Raw genomic sequence first — 27,914 nt, 5'->3', positions numbered from 1 at the left:
GATGGAAATGATCAAATACAATGAATGGGTGTAATGCATGTCGCACGCCAGTTATTAATCTAGTTGTCTCATCAAGTATCCACCCCCGTACCACGGTTACATCGGCGCGCAAACCAACCCGTGCGGGTAACTTCCAGCGCGCAGGCTGGACTTCCATGGTATACCAACTATAGGCATCTCACTCCAAGGCATCGTCGGCGCTCAAATCGACGGCATCCAAGCCTTCCATACTTGGGCATCCGGATACTCCCGCGGGACATCATCGGTGCACAAATCGATTGTCCTCACCATTCATTTTTACATGATGCACATGAAGCAAATGCATATAAGGCATCGTCAGGGATCACCCGTCTGACGATCCTCACCATCCATTATCACACTATGATGATATGATGAGTGCAAATGAGTCTAACATAAGCATATTAATAACAATCCACATATGTGGCATATTAATCCAATCGAGATGCAAATGATCTTTTCAAATTAATAGAAACATCTCCACAACTCAATTTCCGGATTATGTGCTTTCAAAGATTACCCAATTTACAAAAGCATTTGGCATCGGATCAAGGCCAAATAAGCATCATTGAAAAGCTAGATAAGTGTGGTTATTGTCTCCAGTAGACCAGAAATCAAAAGCCAATGTTTCCAAGTAAAAATCGGCAGACCATTGAAATCTAGTAAAACTGGACAGATTTGCATGATTTGGGAAATCAATTTCAAAGGCATAGCAAATGGGTTCCAAAAATTTCGAAATTCGAATATGTTATAAACAAGGCCTTAAAAAAAAAAATTCATGAGAACACAACCCCAAAATCCTTATGTAAAGGCCACTTTTAATGGCTTGAAGACAGACCCAAACTGGTCCGTCGGAACAGGGGAACCGAACAACGAGAAAATACTCGTTTCACAAACCAAATCCTTTCAAAAACATTTTGAAATTTTTATATGTAGTAGACATGGATTTCTTTAACAAATCTTGCGAAGGAAGTGTAACCGAAATCGAACTGAAAATTTTTATAAAAATTTGAGAAGGCACAAAGGTCACGGGTTCCGCTGTATAAAACAGCTTTGATTCGGTAAGAAGTTGGACCTTCGTGTAACCCATTTGCACTTAGAAAAATCTGAAATTTAAGTATGTTATAGATCAGGATCTTTTGAACAACTTTGATGGGGAACACTTAGCAAGATTCGGACTAAAAAAGGCGCTATAAAAATAGAAAACCAGGAACGTACAGTAAAATCAGTTCTGGAACCGAGACAAAAACTCCAAAAAAATGTTTTCAATCTTGAGATCCACTTCTCAGCTACGAAAATACCACACCAAGAGTTCAAATCAACATGCAACACCTTTTCCAATTTAGTCTAGCAATCAAGACTCACCAAAGCTCATTCTAGAGGTTCAAACACACAAGAACATCAACTATTCAACAGATCGATCTCTCCTACCGCCATCTAGCCAACTCAGCGACGTATCCGAGACCCAAAATCGATGTGCAAACATTGTCGTGGTTAGTATGAAGTGAGAGGGCACACTTGCCTTGCCGGCGAGTGCGGCGGTCACGGCGTGCGGCCTAGGAGGAGATAGAAGGGCACGGCGGCGGTGGTTTCCCGAGCTCGTGCGCGGTTGCTACTGCTGACATGAGGAAATGGGGAGACGGAGTGGATGGCTGCTGGTCGTGCGGCAACGAGTGGTGGATGGTCGCAGCGGCTGCTCGAGCGGCGGGCGGAGCTTCGGCGGAGAAATGAGCGAGAGAGAGAGAGAGAGCTTGGTGAAGAAGGAAAGAGAAGAAGAAGAAGAAATGAAGAAGAAGAGGAGAAGCCCTTGGATGAAAAGGAATTTTCAGACAGAATATTATGATGTCCTTTTTTTTTCGGCAATTCCAAATCTCTTGTTATCTTGCTTAATTCGTAGCCATCACTCTAGCTAAGATTTTTCTCTGCGCCAATATGGGACGATACAAAAATCAAGATGTCACAAGTGCCCCCTCTTTTTTTGTGTGAAGACCAGATTGAGTGCACTTCGGATGCTAGAGCTTGTGATGGCCTCCTCTACAAAATATACTCATCAGAAGGAAAGCTGCTTCTACCTAATAGCAAGGCGGACAGAGAGAATGCAGCCGAACAAGCGCAAGGGCTTATAGCAGTTATAGTTGAACTAACTAGATGGGTCGCGGATAGAAAGTTAGTGTTGGGTGCAGGCAATGAGATGGAAGTAAAGCATTCAAGTGACTGATAGGTCGGGAGCTGTCGACCTACAGCGAAGTCCTTTATAGAGAATATAGATCATAGGAGCACCCAACTATGATAAGCCCCCTTCATGGACAAGGATTCATTTAAACCCTTCTTATGCTGCTTGCAATTACGAGGATTCTGATTGACTTAGCTTTTTCTTGGAATAGCCAGTCCTAGGGAACCAAGCCCTCCCGGATCGCATAGCACCACCCAATGAAGGTGGGGTGGGGAAAGCTAAATGCCGGATTTTTTCCCTATCACCAGTTGTTACTCCACACAAGTATTACCAGCGTAGGATGATCGGGGTGTAGTAACAGCATTCCATTCTCATACGAGGCCTCAAAGTTTATTGGCAAAAAGAGCAGGACATTCCATACAAATCTTGTTTGTTGATGTCACAAAGGGCTTGAAGAGGAATTGCCCTGTTACTTCTTTACTCGAGCTTTCCCGAATTAATCCAATCTACATCCATGTGTGATTCGATAGGCGCTAATTTGGCTATTAATGAATGAAGGGTAGAAAACAACTTGAAACTAAGACAAGGTAGTAAGGGCAGTGGTTTGAGTCTAAAATGTTGCTCTGTATCGAATATTTAACACATTAAAGCACTTTTTGCTTTTAATAAAAGCTCTTCGACTCAAGTTTCTTTGCCTCAATGCCCTAGTTTAAAGGCAAAGCATTCCAAAACTCACCCAAAAAAACTAGCGGCAATAGCTCTATTTGCTTTGGACCAAGCAGTTGAAGAAATGTCCCTTGCACAAATAAAGCCGCTGTGGTCTTTTCATCTCATTTGTGGAGAACTATCTTCCAGTGTACGTTTTCATCTGAAGAAGGGGGCTAATAAAATGCCATCTTTACTGGTCATTGACCATATCAGTATCAGAATAGAAATAAATGGGTTTATTATAGCACTAAGACAAGGCATGCCTTATCTTCTACTGACGTTTTCCTGAAAGGAAGATTCAGATACATCCAACGGCTTGCTGTTACGAAACTAAAAATAACCGGTCACTTAGTTAAGAGGCCATTTGATTACGTTTACAAACACTAAATTTCTGTTCTCAAAAGTGAAGAAACAACAATGCATAAACTTGGAAAATGGTGTATAATTTCATTATTTCTATGCACTTTTTTGTCTACGCAACTCGTCACCCTGATCTGTAACTTTTAATTTGCCTTGCGCAAGATCACCTGAGCACCATACTGTGGCTGGAGGGTGATGACATTGAAAGGAGCATGCGCATAAGATGGAGAGAGCTCGAATGTGAATTTCTGAAGTATCATGGCGAGCGCCATCTTTGCCTCTATCATAGCGAAATTCTGGCCGATGCATATACGAGGGCCCCATCCGAATGGGAGAAAGGAGACTTGGTTCTTGGTGGCCTTGGAGACTCCCTCGGCGAACCTCTCTGGCTTGAACTCATCAGCATCCTCGCCCCACAGTTCTTTATCATGGTGGATGAGGAGAGTCGACACTGCGAGCTCGACTCCCCGGGGTATGGTCAGCTTCCCGAGTTTTGTTTCCTTGTCAACCCTCCGTGCCAGCTCCATCACCGGAGGGTATAGCCTCAGGACCTCATTCAAGATCATTGTGACCTTATCGCGACAAATCCATAGAAGAAGTCATATGGTAGAGATGTGTATTTAGGAGCATCTATGTATGATTATGATGCCAGAGATTGACTACTACAATGAAATCAATATCCACGAAGAGAATGAAATAGAGATTAATTTATCCAGTAAAAAGGGTTTGAGGCTATGGTCCGAAAAATCAGGTTCTTGTCTTAAAGGGAAATCCAAGTTCAATCAAAGGGTGCGAAGATAACGCTCGTGTCAATTCATTGTCGTGTTCATCTTCATAGGATACCATTATTTTTAAAAAAATGTTTCGTCTACTAAGGATTGCAAATGCGCATCTAGTAATTGTAGAATGATTATCATGTGTCATGTGATAAAAATTGCTCATGAAGAAATCTTCATATTGGACCTATTATGAGTCCCGCTCTCAACAAAAGAGGAAAAGAGCATTGAACTTACAATCTTGAGGTGGCTTAACCCGTCAAGGTCAGGTTTTCTGCTTCCAAAGATTTGGAGGACTTCCTCCCTAGCTCGTGCTTGCCAATACGAGTGCACACTCAACAAGACCATGGTCCAAACCAGCAAGACCGAAGTGGTCTCTTGTCCGGCGAAGTAGACAAGCTTGCACTCCTCGATCACGTCGTGAATGCTCATCCCGACATTCACTTTCATGTTTGACTCCAGCAACAGCCCCAGCAGATCATTGCTAGCACCTACCCCTGCCCTCATTGCTTTCTCTCGTCTGCGAATGATGTTCATGAGTAGACCCTGCACGTCCTTATCTATGTTCTTCATCCTCCTATTCATATTAGTTGGCACAAACCTGCGAAACATTGAATCAAATAGTTGGACTTTTTAGAATGCCATGATTGTAAGCCAGAAGCTCATTTAGATTCAATTAGCTTATGGATGATGAAAGATTTTACCTCCAGCCGGGGATGTAAACCGATTGAAGGGCTATAAGTGCAAGCCGGGCTTGTTCCTCCTGAAGTTTGAAGATCTTTTTGCCTTCTTCGAAGCTACTGCCAAATGCTGTTCGAGATATCACGTCACGGGTCAAATTTTGAAGGTCGACCCACGCGTCGATCTCACAGGATCTCTTTACTGATACCAATTTTTCCCATCTACCAACCATTTCAGTGCAACTTGAATAAAATGCGGGCAACATAAGCTGCAAGAACAACAGACCAATGCAAAGAAGGAATTAAAAGAAAAATCCTGAGGCATCAATGTGTGTGGTTCAATTCATTTGACCAGACAATAGTTTCATGTACCTTCAACTTCTCCATGTGGAATGCTGGATTGATGATCTTCCGGTGCCGAGCCCATTTCTCGCCCTCATGGTTCGCGAGTCCATCCGCGAGCAACTTCACCAGGGGATTGAAGGCTGGCTTGGGATAGTCGTTTATCTTGGAGAAGATCTCCTTAAGTTGTTCGGGGTTCGTTATGTTTACTCTCGGTGTCGGGCCCATCCACATGAACGAGTCCTTGCCTGCAATGCATCCAGCAAAACAAGAGCCACATTACCAAATGAAATACATTTACAGCTGTTTTTTTAATGCATATAATTGCATGATTTAATTCATATCGCTAGTGGAAAATTTTTAGCCCGAGACACTATTGGCGTTGATATGGATAATTTTTGTAATTTTTTTTATTTTTCTGAATTTTTTCCTTTTTTCCCTTTTCTTTTCTTTTCTTTTTCCTTTTTTTTTCTTATTTCCCTCTGCCAATCTAGAGCCTCGACGATGGCCAGCAAAGGTCGCCGACCATAGGCGAGGGCCCGGACACCTCGCCTAGGGCTAGCGAGGGCGTCACCACATAAAAAATTTCAGAAAAATTGTAAACATTTTTCATGTCAGTTCTAGCCATGTCATCTCAGATGTCTGGCGTCTACATCAGTAGTTTATTGCCAAAATTGACTAGAAAGAGTATATTGGTAAATTGTCAAAAGGTTTAAAATTAAATTGGTCAAATTGAACTGTTTATTTAGTACTTTTTTTTGGTAATTATTCCCAGAAATCAATGGGTGTTGTGCTCATCGCGATTGCTGTGTATGGGATGGGCTCTGCCCTTTGACAATGACTTTGACTCCCTCAAAACATGTTACTTCCACGATTCTTCAATCGGTATGACTTGAATTTATATGCCATGTCACATCAGTCACATAGTCTAGCGTTTGTACATATCAATCATTCATCGATCTATATTGAAATATCTTTTTAAATGGCCGGGTAAGAATTTTAATGTTAAACAACATTATCACATGCGAGTTTTATTTAATGTTCGCTTTTGTATGGCAAAATGCCCATATTGTGTGCATATTAAAATAAGCAATTATCTAAAAGACTTGAGATGTATTAACATCTTTGGTGGCCAAAATTCAAAGTGGGAGGCATGAATTTCCAATAGAGAGGGACAGTAAATTCAAATGTCCTAAAACTTCATAAAAACAGCATCGACCAAAGGTCTGAAAACAAGTGAGTGTTAATGAATAAGAAAATACAAGTGCCACACAAATAGATACTATGAAGATGTGCATACCATAGGTTTGGAAGGATTGATGCCAGAAAGGCAAGACACGAGGACTGATGTCGTCGGAGACGGCGATGGGCTTGGAATTGGCTTCCTTGAGCAACCGTGAGTTCTCCTTGAGGTCTCCGAACAGGAAGGTGTAGGGTTTGCTGGAGAGGCCTTGCTGTCTCAGGAGCCTCTCGAGCCTCTTCGGCCTCAGCCACACCCAGTTCACCACCCTCCATGTCCATGTGGTCAGGACGGCCAGAACCGTCGCAAGTGCAATTGATTGTATTGAAACCTCCATATTTTCTTCTTTGTGTGTGTATCTATTTGTGTGTATATGGGTCTGTGTGTCTGTGTGTGTGTGTGAGAGAGAGAGAGAGAGAGAGAGATATGATGGTTTGACAATGTTGGGAGAGGGCGATTGTGAGGTGTCGTGTTTATATAGCCATAGCCCATACACAGCCATGTGTGTTGGCGAAGAAGCTTTTTGACTGGGACCACAAATGGACAAAGAAAATGAAAGAAAACGAGAAGGACATCCAAAATAAAGAGAACAAAAGACTATTCACTGCTCAAAATTAGAGAATGAGTATAGCATACATATTTATATCAAATACAGAATATTGAAAATGGTGCGTGTTTGTGCATCGTGATGGTGTAAAAAGCCTTTGACAAGTGTTGTATCAAATTCGAAATACTTGTACGTTGTAACTAATAAATAATTTTTTGCAATAGTGTTTGATTATCAACAGTTCATCATCTCCTAATGTACGTAATAATTTCTAGCTTTTGTTCGCTCTTTGCCTGCAACTTTAGCTCGTTCTGGGGATGGAAGCGAAGATAAAGGCATGGAGTCATTGTTGTACGTGCGAGTTCCTTGTTCATGCGTTGTATACGTGCATCGAATACGTTAAACTAACTTGGTTTTGCAAACGCATAAAGAAGAGCTTTTCTTAAAACGTTTTTAGCATGATATTTACTAAACTTCCTTAGTTAATATTAATATATTATTGGAAATAAGTTACTATATTACACATATTCTAAGAAATCCTCATGCCATTGGAGACGATATTTTATTTCTGATTATTGGTTCAAAGGGATTGCCATGGGAGCAAATCACTAGACAAGGTGAGATTCCTTCTGGCAGTTAATGCAATTTCATGGTTCTTTCCATAAGACTCATCCTCGTCGATTTCAAGGTAATACTCTTTGAAGTTATCAAATTGCCTTTTTCCACGTTGCATCTCCCCATGTGGCCTCTGACTAGGAATGTGTCTGCATTGAATATTGACTTAAATCTTGTTTAATATGTTACTAATGGATGTGTTTAATATGTTGCTAATCGATTTGTTGTCGAGTGCCCATATTTCTTTCCAAATTTATCTACAAATATGATTTTCAAAGGATTGATACATAAATGGTGAAAAAGTCCGTGCATCATAAATTGTAAATATACAAAACTTAGAGAATTAATCATGGAATTGTTTGCATTTAGCGACGAGCAAAATCAAAGATGTACAGCCCTACGCCCCTAATCCACATACACAAAACCATCATTAACCTTAATTTAGATGGTAAAATTCTTATCCCAAAAGCTTTTGAATAATCTACGAGAAATTTGAGTCCAATTGATCATTAATAATTGCTTTTCTTCTCTCTTTTCTACCCTTCTGACGTGTGCTCGGGTGCTAATCGCATGCCAAGTAATTAAAGGTCAAAGAAGAAATCGAGAACTTGACCTCCAAGCAAACTAATGTCTTCTATCCGAAGCAAGGTCATACAGTGCAAAGAGAAACGCATAGGAGTCTTTTTTTTTTCTTTTTTGTGGATTTAGATTTAATTTCCGTAGCCAGCCTTACGAGAATTATGAGTTTGTCTAATTATTAGCTGTAGGGATTATCTATTTTGCAACTTGTAATTAAGTTTTTGTTGAAAAATTGAAATTTAGGTCACACCTACGATTGGTATAATAAATGACAAACTCCCCTATTGCCAAAACTAACCATCTTTTTCTTGTTATTGTAAAATAAAATGTTAGAGTCCTTAAATGGATCCACTAACTTAAATGGTCACTTATTATTTTCTATGTAATTTCATAGATCTATTTAGTGTGTGACTTTTGGTACCTCTAGCATTACTCGCTACATAAAATGGTAGAATTGTGATCATTCCAGATTATGACGGACCGAGGATTATGTTAGCTATTGCTCTTTTTTCGTATAAAAAGTAGGCCTAATATGAATGCCTCGATAATTCTAGATAAGCACATTCAATATAAAAAGTCCAGATTTTAAGATATCTAAAAATGAGGACTTCAATATTTTCACGCATCACCTTGAAGCAAATTATTTTGCATTGTCGTATAAGATTAGAGATAACTTTCCATATATCATGACCCCAAAAGAGCTGGGAAGCCCAACCATCATGGCTGCTTTCTCCGAACCCTACTTTCTCCTAACATTATTATGGCACCTTTTGCAAAATTCTGGGTTAAAGATTACTTACTGATGAGCAATGCTTGAACTCATGATCTTGTGTTTTAGAAACATCGAAATATCGACTCATGCCATTCAGCCATCAGCATTGACTGTGAGGACCCTTTATCAAGTTGTCGTACACATGCTTTGTAGAATTTGGAAAAGGTGCACCGTCCTTTATTTTTACTTGGAATGTATGAATGTATTACAGTTTGCTTGTTGAAAAGTCTAAAAAGTTAAAAGTAACTTTTTCTTACCTTTCCTTCAAAATTTACAATGTAATATAAAAATTTAAAATAATTGTGAAAAAATTACATGTGAATTTACATATCAACGTAACACAACTTTAAAGTTTTCAATTATTTTATATTATCAAAAAGCGTAGATCGTATGATTTGAAAAAAGTAAAAGAAAAACTTCAAATTATTCGACCTCATTCCATTGGACTGTTTGTAAATTCTAAATTTCTTTTCATCATAAATTTATTCTTCGATCTTATTAACGAGCGCTCAACATCACCAGCATTTTCGCGGTGTGTTAATAAAAATCTTTTATTTTTGAGATGGCCGGCCAAATGGATATAAAACAGGAAAAAAAAATGCAGTAAGATTGCCTCTGACGCATTGAATTTGTCTTGTGGCGTGGGGCAAGAGAGGTCGCATCGAGTCGACATCTAGAACACTGACAAATGCCCCACCCCGCAAAACGTCATCACTTGCGTTTTAAAACAGTCCAGAGAAAAGAAAAGACCAATGCAATATCGTACATCTGCAGGAGAGGAGCGCACGTGCTGGCATTTTGGGCAAAAGATGGTTCAGGCCCCACAAGCCAGAAAGGGCACACATCGTTAATGACGCTTTGTGTTAAAAATGGTTTGACGACAAACTTAACTTAATCACCTAGATGATTGTCTTCCAGAAGAATGTCTTTTGGATTAGCAGTGAATGCTATTGCTTGGTAAGCAAGGTCTTCTGGATTCCTTTGATGGCCAGACAGATTTGACTCATTCTTATTGCAGCCAAGGGACCATGACTCAAACGACATTCCCTCAATACTCCCCTATGAACGATGCACGCTTGAACATCCACAAGACCATAACTTCGTGATTAAGTTTCATGTGGCAACAATGTCTAAAAGTGCAAAATTTCCCCTTGTTTTTTCCTCTCAAGAAAACATCCAAGTCCACATACTATCCTACAACTAGTGGCATGGAACGAGAGGGAAATGAACTAAAGCAAGGAATGGAAGAAAATGAAATGAGGAATGGAATGAAATATGAATCGCAATTCTTGTATTTGTACGAGAAAATAAGTTGAAAAGAATCCTTTTTTTGTGATACGATAATTTTGGAATGTAAAATGTCCTTAAAATGGGTAATGTGTGAGAAACAAAAATAAAGGGTACACTCGATACCATTGTATATAATAATTTTCTTAATATTTTGCCAAGGAATGGATTGGCCATATTGGCCATACAGCCCATATCATACCACAAGTGGAGCCATGGAATGGCCATTCTCCTTGTTTGATGGCGGAATGAGCATTCCACATCTTTTGCAAGAACAAACAAAGGAGATAAATCGCATCTCGCAGTGACGATTCCACTCCGAATCGATTCTTCATGGATGATTTGACCGAACTAAAATGTTATCACTATTTGCCGTTGATGAAATGTATAGTTTGAGTTAAGGCTTCTGTTCTTGCATAAGTTCCTAAAGATTTGATGGACTAAAGTGGTCTCTAATCTTCTTTTATCCACAACTTGGACGTCATCGCAATCCTTGCCTGTGTCCCTAAGCCGCAAATACTGGACGTGATTATAAGATGTGATATTCATTCATCGTTCAATCATCACGAGCTTACAGAACTCAACATGAATCCTCACTGAAAAAAGCAAAATATTGCAATCCACGGCTTCTATCAACAACCGTAGTCAGCAGATATGCTTCGACGGAGTAAGCAAGATGAATCGGTAAATGTATTTGAGATATTTCCAGCATCCGGTTCTTAAAGGATATTCAGATGAAAATGAACGCATTGACTATCAGATCTAGCTTTCACAACATTACAAAGGAGCATAATAGAGATAGTCACTGCAACAGTTAAATACATGCATCACGGGGCTCGCCGACCAAAAAGACAGGACAACCTTGTTCTTACGCAAAACATTTCTTGAAAACTAGGAATAATCCGAAACACGAACTTCTTGGACCGACACAACCATTCTGTTTTCCTTGCTCATCTGACAGAAGGAAAGGTTGTGATAAAAAAAGGTCAATAACATGATGGCCCCATTTGTTCATGTAGTCAACAAGTAGATCGCATGAACTATCCCATCTTCAGACATCACATCAGATACCTATTATTGCCATTTGCTATGATGTTACCAATCATCAGCTTCTCTTGTGACACCAAGGACAATTGCAATTGTTGCCAGAATTGCCTGCACATGGATATTTAAGGAATTTTAAATTTTTGTCTGTCGTAAAATGAATTGAACATGTATATATAAGAGAGAGATGTAGAGAAAAGAAGGCCAGGATTCATAATGGCTCATAAATGAGGTTTAGAGATGCGTAAGATCGTTAAAGGTCTATATACGGGAATGTGCAGGACGAACTTTTTCCCCACTCAAGAAAAACCATATACCAAAGCATCTACTTTGCAGTTCCAGAAGTTCCATATCAACGGGGGACATGGATTTCATTTTGGAGGGTAAACTAACATAGGCATTGTCAGGAATAAAGTTAGTAGAGGGCCAGACATAGATAAGCTGGAAGACAGTAAAGGCTTCCTCAATCAACATGTTACGCGGTATATTCGGGACAGAAAGAACCAAATATACAGTTGTACATGAGCTAAGTTTTTGGACTAGGGAGAGAAGTTAATAATTTATGTGATGTATTACCGAACTGCTCTTGGGAAGAGGTACTTACTAAGATGAATGACAATGTTAATTCTACAGAGTACAATAGAGGCAGACAAGTATACATGCAAGTACGCACACCCGAGTGCATAAGCACGCAACAGAGGGCGGGGGCGTGAATGTATGCATTACCTGGAAGCAACAAACAAGCAAATGTAGCTAGTTTTGTGATAGAAGAAATAGAGAGACTCACAGCGATTGTACAAGCAATATATCCAGGCTTTTCCCGGTAGTCTACCCTACCACACAGAAGAATAAGTAGGCCAATGTACCAAGGGATGGCACCAAGGAAAAAACCAATGATAAACCTTCAACAAAGCAGACATCCCTAATTAGCTGATGATCATAAAATGATCGAAATTTTCATGAATACAAGCCTCAGATTTCAGTAAAGAACCATCACATGGTATTTCTCTGGTCTCAAACTTAAAGGCCAGGTACCAATAAGCATCACAAAAGATAAAGATGTTGAATTCATGAAGCATAAGAATCTGCTACATCCAGGCTCAAGAACTGTCACGCAGTCCTTGTAGTTATTGACATTGCTGACTTCATCATGTTTTGCAATTGACTATGTGCCCACCAATACATGAAATCCAACCCACGAGTAAAGAACAGAACTTACAGGAACCATCCAACTCCAATACCACAGCAAGGCATCTGTGATTCTCTTACTGGTCTTCCTTCAGCAACAGCGTAACCTGAAAAAATTTGCTGAGAAATGGAATCCCCCCAAAAAAAAAGGTTGCAAAGCATACAAAGTGAAGATCATAAATCATTTTTGTTTCATCAAGGCAATCGGTAAAATCATGAATATGGGCATATTTTCGAGTCCTACAGAATCTTTTCAAGCTATAGTGAAGTAAACCCAGTTGGTCACAGTATTTACCGGCTAAAATTACTTATCTTCCTTCTTAGCTGTGCTGGTATGATTGTGCTGCTTCTATCTAGACGTAATGCACAACTGGAAACGCAACTGTACATTCATGACTTCATAATAAGATATCGCATGACCTAGAGCATAGTAGCAAGGTGAACACATAAGTCGAGCCATATTTATAATGAGTAGACATCATTTTACTCAAGACTCCACTGGGTACCACACTTTATCTGACTCAACTCAAACCCCGAGAACCCTGGGACAACACATCAGGCAAAACATATGATTCTCTGTATGAGCATGATTGACCCCTAAAGAAGCCACATTCAAAGCTAGTCAACCAAAATGAGGACAAACGCGCTGGTCCAATTAATTTCACTTAATTTCAACACCTTCATGAACTCCTCTCCCCACACCCCATACATCCAATGTCTCAAGAGATGAGGATGTTAAACCTTTCGCCAAGAAACTAAACCCACCGGATAAACTAAATCCATTAAAACATCATTCCATGCCAGAGGGAATCAGCAAAGGCGAACATATTGCCAGTTCATAAAACAAAATCAAAATCCCAAGATTCCTAGAAACATTCCATCATGATCACACAGAAATTCCAATGCACCGCGACCAAATTCCAGAAATGATCCCTGTATCGAACTTTCACCGACAACACCCTTCAAAACTTTACATGCTTAAAGTTAACTCTGCTCGCAAGCGATTCTAATAAGAAGCGACTCTGTACCCGGAACGGTGTGATACCCATGATGGTAATAGTGAGGAGGAGGAGGAGGGGCCGAGGGAGCGGAGGCGCCGGGCGGAGGCACCGGCTGGGGATAGCCGATCGCCGGCTGCCGGTGCGGCGGGTTCGGGGGCGGGTAGTTGGCGACGCCTTGGAAAGTGCCGTACTGGGGCTGGTAGTCGCCGCCCGGGACGCCCCTGCTTCTGTCGTCGTCCTTGCTCATCTTGGTGGTCGACCACGGCGACCGTGGCCAAAAGGGTGTGCGACGGTGACCTGCCGGAGAAGGGAGGTTGGATCTCAGTGCAGAAACGGTGCGAGTTCTTGGAGTTCTTGAGAGAGAGAGAGAGAGCGAGCGGAAGAGAGACAGAAATGGCGAGGAAGGATAGGGTCAAGCTCAAGTCATTCTCACTCGGTTCCGCTCCACTTTTTTGGCTGGATGCGTATAATTTGCCTTGATTTTTTATTTCCTTAAAGGCGAAGGTAGTAGTACAACGCCGTCTTAGTACAGTACTCAGTGCATTTTTTTTTTTCTCTTTTCTCTTTTATCATAAAAATAATAACACGAGCAGCTACTGAACTTTAATCTAATGTGCGATATGATCCCCGAAATTTTAATTTGTTCAATATAATCCTTGAACTTTAGCTAAATAATCAATATGATCTCTGAATTTTTAATTTGTTCAACGTGGTTCATAGATTTTTTGTACATGTTCATTGTAGTCCATGTGGACTAAATTGAACATGCAACATTGAACATGGATCACATTGCATGTTGAGTTAAAGTTCAATGACCATATTGAACAAATTAAAATGTTAGAGACCGCATTGCAAATTGAGCCAAAGTTCAGAGACTGTTTATGTCATTTTCCATTTTATCTTTTGTCTATTCGAAGAAATACGGTAGCTTGCTTACTCCACTAACAACACACTGTAATGTAATTGCATGTTATTTACAGTTAGTAATAACGCAATTTTTCGAATAAATAACAAAAAATTTCATGCTTTACAATTCTCCTCTCACGTGGCGTGTTTATCCCCTCCTGAGTGTCCACGGTTTTCGTCCTCTCTTTCGATATTTTTTACCTTCATTTTATTCACGTGTACCAATATGGGCACGTACCTTTCTCGTCAGTTAATTGCATTTTCGCGATCAATACTTTATTATTTGCTACTTTTTGCCCTCGAATATGTTATACATGTCCATAGCCGAGACTTATTATGATCAAGAATAGTTGGAAACACTAAAAGCTACAGTAATAAATGATTCGTCAACAGTTAGACCGAATAAAAGCTTATATTAAATATGATTTGTCCGCTTACGGACAAAAATGAACAATATTAGGTGAGTTGTCAAACATGGTGCAAATATACTAGTCTTTTGAACTCATCTATATAACTCATAAGCCCACCACGACAAACATCATTGAGAGGTGCCATGTTGTCTTTTAGTATATAAAACATCAATATTTTATGCATATCCATCATTGAAATAAAATAGGTTGTCATGCAAAATGTAAGTAAATCGGATCTCTTGAGCCCGTCTATATAACACACGAGCCCACTATAAAAATAATGGACGCATCACAATGAGGCCCGATTATATATGAATCCACAACAATTGTAAAGATGTTTACTAAAGAGTTCCATTGTGAAATAGAATAAAAAAAAGTAGAAATGTATAATACATTGCCATACAAGGTGAAAGTCTCATGAGGTCTATGTTTATAGACAAATCACATTTAAGACCAGGATTATGCCCGTGGAATGGACAAAGACCATAAGGAAACTTTCTTGTTCTTTCGTTGGAATTTCGTCTCCTTTTAATTGTGTGATCTTCTCCTTTTTCCCTTTGCCATTTTTTTCCTGTCCTGTTACATCCTCAGAGTACAAGAAACGACAGCAAACGAAATTTCTGTGAAGCAGGAACCGTGACCAAGGATGCTTACAGCCAACTTGGCAATTCGGCATCTGGCCGGGAACAAGAAGGGGAAAGAACATGACCCCGTAAGTTTCCGTTAAGAACAAGTTTCGAGCTCTGAGTCTGTGACTGTGGACACTTCAATTCTGATAAAGAGTATTTCTTTCCATCACCAATTGGTATTTGGTCATAAACAACGGTGGCGACACGCCAACCCTTTCGGATCAAATCCAGTTTGTGACGTTAAGCATGACGAGCTCAATAACAAGCAGTGAGCTGATACTCGTGGAGCCTGTAAATTTGTTTGAGGGCAAGTACAAAACATCGCAAATTCAAGGAATTTCAGCTCGATCTTATTCATGTCCACAAGTATTTCAACGAGTTCATTCCTGTAGACGAGCGCTACTTTTGTTGGCCAAACAGAATACATCTTTTTATTACACAATTCACGTGGCCCAGAGAGAAAATATACGCTGAAGATGCTTCCTGTCAACCAAGCAATCCAACTTCGGAAAGGTTCAGCAACTTTTCGGGATCAAATCTTGGAAGCCGCACACCAAATTTGCCGGTACTGCTACGTCAATCATCTTGGGATATGCTAGATTAAGATCTGATCAAAGAGGAAGAAGAAATGTGATATCATCGCAGTGATCTTGGAAAGATTGCAGATCAAAATGTGCAGAGCGGGATTTCAAACATTTTTATTTCCACTGAATAAGAATAGTACTTACTTGCCATGATTCCCTTGAAAGTATCCTGCAAAAGGGGAGATTTACCACAAACATGGATCAACTAACGAAAAGGTATATAATTTTGGATACATGCTATACTTTGTAAAGAAAATCATTTGTATGCTTGAACTTATATGAATCCAGTGTTTCTGCTTGCTGCTATGCTGTTCGTCTGATCATAGGAATCTCCAAATAAAGATGATTAGTCATGGATGTTGAAATTGATTTGTTTGAATTTGGAACTGATATTCTATGCTGAGGGCCATTAGGTGTAATAGCACAGAAACAATTTGTAGGTGTAACACTTGAAGAACAAAATAGGTAAGCGGCTATTCAGATGAAAGAATTACCTCATCTTTTGTCAGGCGAGGATTGTAAAGCATCTCCTCTCCAACAGTACTCACCTGAATTCAACACGTTGTTGGTTTAAGCAGCTAGAAACGAAGCGTCAACAAGAAAAAATTTTCCTTGTGTTCCCTTACCGTGAATCCTTTGTAGTCATGAGCTGGATAGATATACGTATCCTTTGGCAGCGAAAAGATCTGATCAACAATAACAGCCTCCATGTTAGTGTAAACAAGATGGCAAAAAACTTAATGCATTGTTGAGTAAAAGTTTATATGTGAGGCTTAAGTCCCCACTCGTTCACACAAAATGCGTAACATCCATCAACAGGAAAAATCTATCATCCTTGCCTGGGAATGCACCGACTTGTATAGCTGTTCTGAATTTCCGCTCTGCATATTTACATCATAGGTTGGTTTGTTAGGAAAAAGATACAGACTTGACCACAACTTGAATGGGAGAGTTCAAGAATATCAAGTAAAGTAAAGGCAAAACCTAACTCTGCCTTTCATTTATTTGATCTAACCATGTATCATTACTCCGTCTAAAAACCAAATTTTGGATACTTCGATCTCTCCTCCCTCTTTGGTGTCGGAGGCTAAATATGGCGAAATTCACTTAAATCTGCTGGATGTACACAGAAATTCATCCAGGAAACAACTGAGCGATGCCATATGTTTAGTTAACCACAAACAAATGAAAGAGTGTTAAATTGGCCTAGATTGGTATGATGGCTTAGAATTCTTTCATTGCTTTTAGTAGGATGCTAGTAGAATCTGAAGGTAGATGCTAGTTGAAGAGTCTCATCTCTGTGAAATCTTGAAAGAATGTCACGACCATGCCAACTTCAGAACAATAATACTGATATGATGCAGCAAATACAAAATACTGGCCAGATGTGACCCTTTGAAGTTGAGACAACTAAGACAGCATCAACTTCAAGAAAATTGCTAGCTAGACATATCTTAAAGCACCATGGCTTTATCAATTTCCTCATGTTTGCAAGTTCACATCAAATTAGTGAACGTCAATTCACGTTAAGTTATTCGAATGTTCACCTGGAAGTCTGTCCTTCCACATCCACGGATTAGTAGAGCATCCCCAGTGAACGCCATCTTTGGCTGAGGCTGATCAGGTCCATCTCCCGTCACAAAGGTGACACAGCCAGATGTATGACCAGGAGTAGCACGAGTCTGAGGAAAGTTCAGTTGTTTCATTACCGATCTTGGATAATGAGAAGACCAACTATGGACTTTCCACTAACCAAATATGCCTCGGAAGAATACTTGAAAATGTCCTCTTTTCTTGAACTGAATAGGTACCTGAAGCAAATAAGGGCTCCAAAATGCCTTTAAGGAGTGACACCCCTTGACACATAAACTAGGTCAACATTGGTTACATAATGTTATGGCAAATGGGGTTTAAAATTTTGAAAGTCAAGTGCCCAAGACGCCTAATATGGTTCTTTTTTGTTTAAAACTTAATTGTATGCTAACAGGGTTGATGACATTGTTCTACATGGATGCAAACTTAAACCATACTCTGTCTTTTCTTTTCTTTTCTTTTTTTCTGGGACAAATGCAGTTCCATGCATACCTCCAGAAAGAGATCTCCAAAGTAAATTTTGCTGCCATGTTCGATCAAAACATCGGCTTTCGCCCCACTGACTTTTGAGATGACGGATTTCACCTCCGGAACCTTACTCTGCAGTAAAGTTTTGACAGCGCAAACAATAAGATGACAGAGAAATAACAACTATGAGGTCAGCTAGCCCATGATAATAAGAATCGACAAACCTTAATGAGACCAGATCCAGTTACATGATCGGCATGTACATGCGTGTTCATGGCATATACAAGCTTCAGCCCCAGTTCCTTGACAACAGAAAGATCCCTATCTACAGTTTTGTCTACCGGGTCAATCAACTTCACAAAACGAAGAATTTCACTGTCAGATACCACAAAATGCACGGATTGTTATTTAACAAGCAATTTGTCGCATCCCAGAGCACAGATGAAATTACTCATGATTCCTCAAATATTCCAACCAAACCCCAATAATCATGTCAAGTCCTGTTTCAATTCCACATTCCAAAAATTAAAGAACATGTGGTCCTATCCCAACAAACGAGAGATAACAAGATCGATACCAAAGTCAACGTTCGATATCAAGGGGACAAAAATGAAGACTCACAACAGCAGGTTTCTCGGGATGAGACACGTCCGCGAGAAGATAGGTGTAGGTGGACGATTCTTTCTCGAAGAACTGGCGAAACAAGAGCTTCGGGGACTGAGAAGAGGCGGTGCTGTGAGAACCCATCACCGATCCAATGAGCTTCGGGCAATTGCCAATGGGTGTCGCGAGATTGATCCTGCGGAGGTTGGAAAGAAGACGATGGGTCCGAACGTTCGAGACAGAGGCTCGCGACAATCCAACCTTTAGCATATGTCCTGACTCCTGATCCTGCTGTAAGCAAAGGGACGCGGGGGCGATCGCAACAAGAACGTAATTATAAAGGTCCCAAAGATGGAAGATTCAGTTGGATCATCTTAGATTATAATATCGCGGGTTGTGGTTTCATATAATGTAAGATGAAGCAATTGGGATTATTCTTGAGGTGGGAGGCATCGAAGTTGTCGTCATTTCTTGGAGAGGAATGGTCATGCCTTGGGCTCATGCGATGGACGCTGCTGGTTTTTTTGTGCGTTTGTGCTGTTGTGTCGTGTTGGTGTCCGTCGGTGTCTCCGCCTCTGACATCCGCCATTTTCGCTACATTGCAAATTGCAATGGAGGAGGAGGAGGAGGAGGAGGAGTGGAGTTCTGACTGGGAAGGGCATCATGGACACACACGGACACACACAGTGGTCGGTTGTTCGTGAGCCTGCCATGTGCCCACTCCTCCGTCCTTAAAAATTCGTTCTTGGACATCGATGACGACGACTCTTCCGTGATTGGACACCGAGTCTTATGGTGTTGGTACCTATCCTATTTCGAGGGGGCTGCCGGCCTGGATCTTATTTTGAGTGGGATCAACGAGTAGAAAAAAATGGATAGGGACATAAATAATCTCTAAATTTTAGTTTAATATATAATTTAAATTATGAATTTTTAATTTATTCAATATAATTTCTGAATTTTAATTTAATTTGTAATGTAGTCCTCGAACTATTAGTTTGTTCAATGTAGTCCCTAAATTTTTTATACATATTCAATTTAGTCCTTGAATTATGTGAAAATATTCAGCATTGTCCTTCTATTAATTCAAGTTCAGAGATAGTATCGAACATTTCATATAATCTAGGGACTAAATTGAATATGTACAAAAAATCTAGGGACTACATCGAATAATTTAAAAGTTTAGGAGCGACATTGCACATTGGACTAAATTTTATGGACTACATTAAACAAGTTAAAAGTTCAGAGATCATATTGCATATTGGATCAAAATTCAATGACCATTTATGTTATTTTCCTATAAGAATATATTTTGTTAAGGGAATGATTGTATTCATCGGGGAAAAACTCAATAAAATTATAACTTTTTTTATTTGCATATTTAATAAATGCCGAGAAACTAGTATTTATCTAAATTCTTTTAAGCCACTTACTACAATTGCTTGTATGCGTTAGTGAGATTGATTTTCGAGCAAAGCCACTGTTTGGCATACCCATTCCGATGCCAATAGCGTTTTGTGTTTGTTTCATTACAACTGTAACTACCATGCACTATGGGTTCTATTGCTTGTATGGTCTTATTGTGTAGAGATCATAAGTTCGAAATATTACTGGTAGTTAGTATTATTTTGATTGTTCTTTTCATCAGCACCCACCGGTATGCTTGACAGTTGATCGGATTGATTATAATCTTCATTCATATTTAGCCTTAAAAACAAAGAAAGTTTGGATGCAGGCAATTACAAGGAATCAATAGATTCGCTAAATGTGGATTGAAAGTGCTAAATAGTTAGTGAATTACAAGTCCAACATTTTTTCTATGATCTAGAGAGACATGTTCGATCTTTATTTACCCAAATTGGGACGAGTAAAACTCTTCACGAAATGCCAAGAGGGACGCATCCCTGGCATTGGTTAGTTAATTAATGTTGAAATTGCCTACTTTTGAAACCAATTGTCTTCCTGGGAACACATTTTGGATAAGCTGTCCATTCCTTGGATTGCCACTCATGTGGGTTGTTGGAACTTGTATTTGTTGCAGGACGGCACTAGCTACCACGTTGTATCACAAGTGGAGCTTGACAGAGGAAAATTCAAATTTGGATACGAAGTTAGAATGCTAACAAGTAGCTCCTATTAGTGGATATAGGTACAACAAGGTAATACTATGCGAGTGTGGACTTCGAAATGGTACCAATCAATGCCGTAGGATCAATGTAACTAGACCACGCTTAAGTTTGCTCTATGTAACTCAAAATGATGGAAAGACCCAGGATAGCATGAACCATTGGAAGAGACTACGGCTACGACATAGGTGAGTTACGAGGTGATCGAACACTTTCCTGCCCTGCTGTAAGGTCAACGGCATTGTTGGAGCAAAGCTAAAGACTGAACCAAAAACATCCCGTGTCTCAGGAAAGGCAAGCAAATCTCTTGACAAATTAGAAAGACGGGAAAAGAGATCAAGGCCGGGTTTCGTGAAACCCCGTCGGTGCTGATCCGGGCTCTATTGCCGGGACTTACTTTTGCTACCTGCTATAGTGAAAATGAATGGAACGAATGGAACTCCTGGACCAGCGGAGCCTGTTTGATTCGTTTCCAACTTCCAGCAGGCTCTGCTATAAGACAACAACAGATGTTTTTAAGACGAAGGATAAATTTATAATTTCGTCCGAGAAATAACTTACGGATATTTTTGCATAGTTTTGCTATCTTCTAAAGACTAAAGTTGCTGCCTTTTCAAATATATATCAACTCATTATTTTCATGAATGAAGCTTCTTAGAAATAATTATCATTCATACTTCCATAAAGTTATTTAAGTTAAATACAGGATCTTTTTTGGGAGCAGCAGAGAGAGAGAGAGAGAGAGAGAGAGAGAGAGAGAGAGATGTTACAGTGGAGAACAACTGAGAGAGGCTTTACTCTTATAGACTTAGAAATCGGGTCAGGCCCAGCAGCAAAGCCCTTGTCATTATTAGAAAGATACTTGAAAGAACGAGGGAGGCCAAGTCAAAATTTGGAAAATGTGCGTCGTGATTCCTAAATTTTAATCCAATATGTTATGTAGTCTATGTACTTTTAATTTATTCAATATCATCCATAAACTTGTGATACATGTTCAATTTAGTCCCTAAATATAGTCGTTCCATTAATTCAAGTTCATGGACCACATTGAACATTAGGTTAAAGTTTGGAGACTATATTGAACAAATTAAAATTTTCATATACCGTATTGTATATTGAGCCAAAATTTAAGGACTGTCTTTGTCATATCTCTCAAAATTTCCCTTGAGGTCCAATATGAATTAATAAATATATATATTGCATGTCTGGTGAATATGATATAAATCAGCAACCTTGTCATGTCATAAACCATTCGAATTACAACTTTTGAAACTTCCACAAGAGTTTTTCAAAAAAGGGAAGAGGAAGAATAAATTCCCATGAGAAAGTGATACGTATTCCAATTGTGGAGGTTGGAGAATACATGCATGCATGCAATCGCTTTTGCATTTCCATTTGTTGAAAAAGGAATGGAAGTTTCCAAAAGAGGTGCGTTTCTTTAGTCGAAAATCAGGAATACGGAAAATATTTTTCAAAAAATAATCACTTTTATAACTTACAGAATTAAATGAATGAAAAATTTTTCTTCATCGGCAAAGATGTTTAGACATAAATTGTCATTGTTGATGAAAACATTTTCCAATGACTATTTTTTACTAAGTGATACAAACAATCATTTTAAAATATTTCCTACATTTAGTGGAATTGCTACACCAAATGGCCCTACATTATTGAATTCGGTATTGGTTCGACTAGCCTAACATTTTCCGCATTTGACAAAGGCATTTTCTGTCGAACATTTTGATTTTCCAAAATATTAGGGAAAATTTCATTTTGGTACCCAAAGCAGGGGTCTTTTCTCAATTTGGTACCCAAAGTGGACATAGTTTCAAATTGGTACCCAAAGTGCCCATTCAGTCTCAATTTGATACATGGGTTCGCCGGCCGGTCAAATGCTCACCGGCCGGCGTGAAATTTACTGTTCCGGCTACCGGAACAGTATTTTTTTTTACTTTTTAATTTTTTTTTTCTTTTTTCCTTTTTCTGTTTTTTTTCTTTTCCTTTTCCTTTTCCTTTTCTTTTTTTTTCCTCTCTTCCCTCCGCCGGCCACTGTGGCCGGCGGAGGTCGCCGGCGTCGGGCGAGGGCCGCCCTCGCCTGGGCGAGCGAGGGCCGACCCTCGCCGGCGTCGGGCGAGGTCGCCCTCGCCGGCGTCGGGCGAGGGTCGCCCTCGCCGGCGTCGGGCGAGGGTCGCCCTCGCCTGCGTCGGGCGAGGGCCGACCCTTGCCGGACCTTCTTCCTCCGTTCCAAACCCTCGGAAGGAAACCGCTGTGCAGAAGAAGAAGTCATCGTTCCGGTGCGGACATGGACTCGTACTTCGTTGATCGCAAGGCCGTCTAGGTCGAGGATGTCTTCCTCGACTTCCTCAAGAGGTAACCCCTTCCCCTTCCCCATCTCCCTTCCGATGGAAACGGTCTCTGCTTGCGTCTGTCGATTCACGATGAGGGAACAACATTGCGCAGCGTTACGCTGGATTCGAACTCGAGGGGACCTCCTTACTACTCGGAGGAGATCGATGCGATGAAGGCCAGCGAGTCCAGCACCATCTTCATCGACTTCTCCTTCGCCCTCGCCCGACGCAGGCGAGGGCCGCACTCGCCTGACGTCAGCGAGGGCGACCCTCGCCAGATCCGGCGAGAGCAACCCTCGCCCTCGCCAGCCCAGGCGAGAACCGCCCTCGCCCGACATAGGTGAGGGCGACCCTCGCAAGATCCGGCGAGGGCAACCCTCGCCCTCGCCAGATCTGGCAACGGTTGGCCCTCGCTTGGGCGGGCGAGGGCTGCCCTCACCCGACGCCGGCGACCTCCGCCGGCCACGACGATGGCCGGTGGAGGGAAGAGAGGAAAAAAAAAAGAAAAGGAACAGGAAAAGGAAAAGAAAAAAAACAGAAAAAGGAAAAAAGAAAGAAAAAAATTTAAAAGTAAAAAAAAAAGATACTGTTCCGGTAGTCGGAACAGTAAAATTATTGCCGGCCGGTGAGCATTTGATCGGCCGGCGAACTCATGTACCAAATTGAGACTGAATGGGCACTTTGGGTATCAATTTGAGACTATGTCCACTTTGGGTACCAAATTTAGAAAAGTCCCCCACTTTGGGTACCAAAATGAAATTTTCCCAAAATATTATTGTTATTATCATCATTTGGGTTAGTTTGAGCAAGACTGACTAGATTATTTCCATTAACAGGACCAACCACATTTGCATTATATTGACCTTGGCCGTAAGTTTTAGGCTTTTGTAAAATTCTCACGGTCGGTGGAATTACTTGGCCTAAATTACTAAATTGAGTGGAAGTTGAAGGGACATATCCTAGAGCCGCCGGATTTCCTTGAATTAGGAAGGACTGGTCGGATGACCCGGGCGCAAAAATGATGTAGTTGACTGCATTGACAATCATTGGCCTAATCACATTGCCTCGCATTGGGGTCGACCATATCATTTTGCTGTTCCTTGAACAACCACCTCATGGTAGCCACCATGGTTGAGTATGGCGCCATTTCGCTCATTGCTCCATGCTTTGGACTATTGGCATTCTCACATTGGTTTTGCTCTATCGCTGCTTGAGCGATCAACGACTCATAAAGCATAGCCTTATCATTGCCTTGACGCTATGAATGGTTCTTGCTGGTGTTAAGGAAACCTCCTAATAAATTTTGAAGTTGACAAAACTGTCTATGTGAATTTTGTAAGTCTGATAAATACTCTGAAGTACTTTGATCCAGGTAGATATATTCTGGAAATGACAATTCCAATACTTCGAGAGAACTAAATTTTCTGGACACTCAGACTTTACGAGGACCAGAATGAAGATCTCAGACTTTACGGGAACCAGATCGAGAAGTTCAAACTTTACTGTAAAAGTTACTTAGACTTTATATTAAGCAGATGAAGAACTTCAGAATTTACTTCTAAAAGGTTCAGATCCTACTGAAGACCCACACTGACTTAAGTTCTGGATGTGAAGCAAGAACGAGAAGTTATCCAGACTCTGAAACTATTAAGAACAAACATAACGGTTAGTGATCTAGCGTGAATTTCATAGAAAGAAAAATTTGATTAACTCAATCTTAAAAGGCTATAATGCAAAATTGATTGACCATCAAACATTAAGGCAAGTATATCTCACAACAGATAAAGCTCTACTTATGGAAATCAAAATTCTGATTGTATAGGCGATCAGATTCGGCGGGATTCAGATTTTGTCAACCAACAGCTACTCAATCGATTTTATACAAATATTTCCAAGTTGAAGATTGGAAAATGATCCTCTGAAGACTGTATAACGGCTAGTTTGGAAGTAGAGGAGTATATAAAAAGATTAACGGGGAGCAGAAGGAAGAGAACGAAGTTAAGAATCAACAAGTACAAAGCCTAAACATACTCCGATTCTATTACTTGTCTTTCCTGAGCCAAATATTGAGATCTTGAGGGATATTTTGTAAAAATGATTGTATGAGATTGAGGTTCTATCATTCACAGAGTGATATCACTCAGAACTTGTAATCCTTTTTTAACACATAGTGAAATCTAGTTAATAGGCTGTCAGTGTAGAAGAGTGGATGTAGGCTTGATCTAAGCCGAACCACTATAATTTCTTGTGTGCATTTTTTTATCCCTAAACTCTTATTCTATCTTTTATACTGCACACCAGCACATTGTCTATAAAGTCTACTCAGAATCTAAATGTCTTTTAGACTTTAATCTTGATCATTTATTTCCGCTTTAAAAATTGATCAAAAGTTTTAAATCACATATTCACCCCCCTCTAGATGATTCTTGCTAGCTACGTCAATTGGTAGCATTGTCAGGCTCTTGTTAATTCCTTGTCCTTGTCCTTGTCATTGCACTTCCTCAAATCGAACCATTGGACTCCCACTAGATGTGCCAAAAACATGTTTCATAAAAAAATGAGTATCGGGTGAAAATATTTTACCAAAATTTGAATTTGATTTTTTTTGGAAGATGGGTTCAGGGGTGATTTTAGATAAGAATTCAATTGGTGTTATGATCAAGATGGATAGTAAAGTTAAAGGTACGTAAAAGAATGCAAAATGATGGAAACTGAAAAGAAAACAATATTAATAAACCGAGAAAAGTATATCGGGAATATTTGTTGTTGATGATGATCTACATAATTACACGCCGACATATATTATATATATATATATATAAAACCCACTAATTATAATCATTCACTAGTAGTTATTATTCTAAGCACGATTATAATTGCACTCCCCATATTCCTGCCCCCTTATTGGCACGATGAACTCATCCACAAACGGTTACAACTTCCAAGGCCATTGGGTCACTCGATCGTCACTTGGGTATCCTTGCTTTCAATTGATATTCTTGTCCTCGTGTTTCTCCACTTGCCTCCAACTCAGTCAAATTTCAGAATAGCCAAGACTTTGCTTGCTCCGTCGATAAACCTTGCTGAACACCCTTCAACCACTTATTGATGTCGAGCCCTTATAGCCATCGACGATTCTTTTTCATAGATGTCGATATTTAAGCCATTCAGTTGTCGATGTTTAATGGCTTGAAGCACTCATTTACCAATCTTCTTCAATTGACTCCACTTCGTCGCTCATCGATGACTTTATTGTATGGTTGTTGAAAACCGTAGATTATTGTCATCGATAAACTAATCAATAACCAAATCGAGCAGTCATCAATAACCATGCCGATCAAATTAACTAAATTCAGTTAATCAACTAAATCCACTGTTTGTCGATTTAGAAGAGTTGGTTATTTCTTGGTGTCAGCAAGATGTAACTAGCTACCACGTTGTGTCACAGGAGGAGATTGACAACAGAAAATTTAACTTAGGATGCGGAGTCACGATGTGAACAAGCACATCCTATCAGTGGATATAGGTACATTGTTAGGGATAAAAACAGTAAGAGTGCCATAACTTTCGTACTGTGCTGAGTATCATAACTTTTATTTTCGCTCACTTAAGTGTCACATATGAGTAAAATCAATAATTTGAGTGTCACTTTCGGCAAATCATCCTACATAGATTTTTTTTATTTCTTTCAAAAATTTGAATTTTTTTAATTACTTTTTTTCCTTTTTTTTTTCTTTGTTTGTTTTTTGTCCCCCGGCCGTAAAGGCCTTGCCCTCGACTAGCAAGACCGCAAAGGCCCCGGGCAAGGGCCTTCGGGACAAGGCCGCCTCACCTAGATCTGGTAGTAGATTTTCCGACAAGGCAAATTGTCGATGAAACTTAAGTGATCGATTTTTCAAATTTGTGGCATTTAAGTGAGTGAAAAAAATTATAAAAATTGTCCACGCTAGCACCGATAATGCCATGTAGGACAACCAGTGTCCACATTTGATCTTCTAGCGAGGCAAATTACCGATGACACTTAAGTGATCGATTTTTTAAATTTGTGGCACTCAAGTGAGCGCCATACGAAAATTATGGCACTCATGTTATTCTTATCTCTACATTGTTAATACTATGCGTGCGGCGACTTCGAAATTGGACCAGTCAAATTACAACTTCTTTTGAAATTTCCATTGAGAGAATCTTTCAAAAAAGGGGGAGGAGAAGAATAAATTCCGATGAGAAAGTGATACATATTCCAATTGTGGAGGTTGGAAAATATATGCATGCATGCAGTGGCTTTTGCATATCGGTTTTTTGAAAAGAGGACTGAAGTTTCCTAAAGAGGTGCCTTTCTTTCATTGGAAAATCAAGGATTTAAAAAACATTTCTCTAAGAATAATTACTTATATAGTTTATAGAAATGAATGAATGAGAAATAATTTTATATCAACGAAAATGTTTACACATAAATTGTTTTGGAAAAATTCTACTTACTACTTTTTCTAAGAGCTAACAACAAATATTTGCAGAAAAATTATTTTCTAAATCATCCGGTTTTTTTTTTTTAAAATAAACGAACATACAATATATATATAGAGGCATATAAAGTCATCCTATCTAGGTTGCATTGTTGGAGTATATTGAAACTTTGGGTATGGTCCCTCCACAAAAAGCAAGATAGCGCGTTAATTCCGTGGTGACCGTATCATAGTATGATAATCATACTTTATTTATAATTTATCAAATATATTTCAAGAAAGTAACTTTCTTCATATAAAAGTGTTTATATTTTCAAAATATAATTAATGACGGCGAGCACTCTTTAATAATTCTGTTGTACTTATTTGTGACATAATGAAGGCTTCGTCAATAATTCTTTTTATCGGTCAACGTAACAAGCAACCGCCGCCCACCCCCCGTCTTGTTTACAAT

General features: G+C 39.7%; 3 protein-coding genes across 4 annotated transcripts; all 3 read right to left on the bottom strand.

Moving 5' to 3' along the window:
* Positions 1 to 3,225: 3,225 nt before the first annotated feature.
* On the bottom strand, positions 3,226 to 6,731 carry LOC115669369 (cytochrome P450 72A397-like). Its single transcript, XM_056317104.1, has 5 exons — positions 6,358 to 6,731; positions 5,088 to 5,305; positions 4,740 to 4,984; positions 4,273 to 4,636; positions 3,226 to 3,831 (listed from the first exon to the last, which is right to left on the bottom strand). The coding sequence occupies exons 1-5, from the start codon at positions 6,632 to 6,634 to the stop codon at positions 3,403 to 3,405; spliced, it is 1,533 nt and encodes a 510-aa protein (XP_056173079.1). The 5' UTR covers positions 6,635 to 6,731; the 3' UTR covers positions 3,226 to 3,402.
* Positions 6,732 to 10,826: 4,095 nt separating this feature from the next.
* On the bottom strand, positions 10,827 to 13,742 carry LOC115664464 (60S ribosomal protein L18a-like protein). Its single transcript, XM_030586393.2, has 4 exons — positions 13,358 to 13,742; positions 12,361 to 12,436; positions 11,929 to 12,043; positions 10,827 to 11,252 (listed from the first exon to the last, which is right to left on the bottom strand). The coding sequence occupies exons 1-4, from the start codon at positions 13,575 to 13,577 to the stop codon at positions 11,193 to 11,195; spliced, it is 471 nt and encodes a 156-aa protein (XP_030442253.1). The 5' UTR covers positions 13,578 to 13,742; the 3' UTR covers positions 10,827 to 11,192.
* A 1,861-nt stretch (positions 13,743 to 15,603) lies between these two features.
* LOC115664462 (persulfide dioxygenase ETHE1 homolog, mitochondrial-like) lies at positions 15,604 to 19,217 on the bottom strand. 2 transcript variants are annotated; one of them, XM_056317451.1, is made up of 10 exons: positions 19,015 to 19,217; positions 18,542 to 18,811; positions 18,145 to 18,273; positions 17,945 to 18,052; positions 17,407 to 17,541; positions 16,699 to 16,740; positions 16,486 to 16,545; positions 16,354 to 16,407; positions 16,004 to 16,028; positions 15,604 to 15,882 (listed from the first exon to the last, which is right to left on the bottom strand). In XM_056317451.1, exons 1-10 carry the CDS (start codon positions 19,186 to 19,188, stop codon positions 15,791 to 15,793), a joined length of 1,089 nt encoding a protein of 362 aa, XP_056173426.1. In that variant the 5' UTR covers positions 19,189 to 19,217; the 3' UTR covers positions 15,604 to 15,790. The 2 variants fall into 2 exon arrangements, with proteins under 2 accessions (XP_056173426.1, XP_056173427.1); XM_056317452.1 differs by lacking the exon at positions 16,699 to 16,740 and having other exon boundaries at positions 19,015 to 19,213.
* Between the last annotated feature and the right edge of the window lie 8,697 nt (positions 19,218 to 27,914).

Source organism: Syzygium oleosum, unplaced genomic scaffold (assembly GCF_021117445.2).
Source record: "Syzygium oleosum isolate NSW1041296 unplaced genomic scaffold, Sole_v2.1 Sole_v2.13, whole genome shotgun sequence".
NCBI lineage: Eukaryota > Viridiplantae > Streptophyta > Magnoliopsida > Myrtales > Myrtaceae > Syzygium > Syzygium oleosum.
The sequence above is the reverse complement of the archived record's forward strand: the minus strand, read 5'-3'. Positions and strand labels throughout refer to the sequence as shown.

Coding starts and splice junctions, on each gene's coding strand:
- LOC115664462 (XM_056317451.1), bottom strand. CDS start 19,188: ATGATGCCCTTCCCAGTCAGAACTCCACTCCTCCTCCTCCTCCTCCTC. Junction 18,274..18,541: donor ATCCCGAGAAACCTGCTGTT/GTGAGTCTTCAT, acceptor CGTTTTGTGAAG/TTGATTGACCCGGTAGACAA. Junction 16,546..16,698: donor ACAAGTCGGTGCATTCCCAG/GCAAGGATGATA, acceptor ATTGTTGATCAG/ATCTTTTCGCTGCCAAAGGA.
- LOC115669369 (XM_056317104.1), bottom strand. CDS start 6,634: ATGGAGGTTTCAATACAATCAATTGCACTTGCGACGGTTCTGGCCGTC. Junction 5,306..6,357: donor TCAATCCTTCCAAACCTATG/GTATGCACATCT, acceptor GATGCATTGCAG/GCAAGGACTCGTTCATGTGG. Junction 4,985..5,087: donor TCCACATGGAGAAGTTGAAG/GTACATGAAACT, acceptor TTGTTCTTGCAG/CTTATGTTGCCCGCATTTTA.
- LOC115664464 (XM_030586393.2), bottom strand. CDS start 13,577: ATGAGCAAGGACGACGACAGAAGCAGGGGCGTCCCGGGCGGCGACTAC. Junction 12,437..13,357: donor TGGGTATCACACCGTTCCGG/GTACAGAGTCGC, acceptor AAATTTTTTCAG/GTTACGCTGTTGCTGAAGGA. Junction 12,044..12,360: donor ATTGGAGTTGGATGGTTCCT/GTAAGTTCTGTT, acceptor GCTTTGTTGAAG/GTTTATCATTGGTTTTTTCC.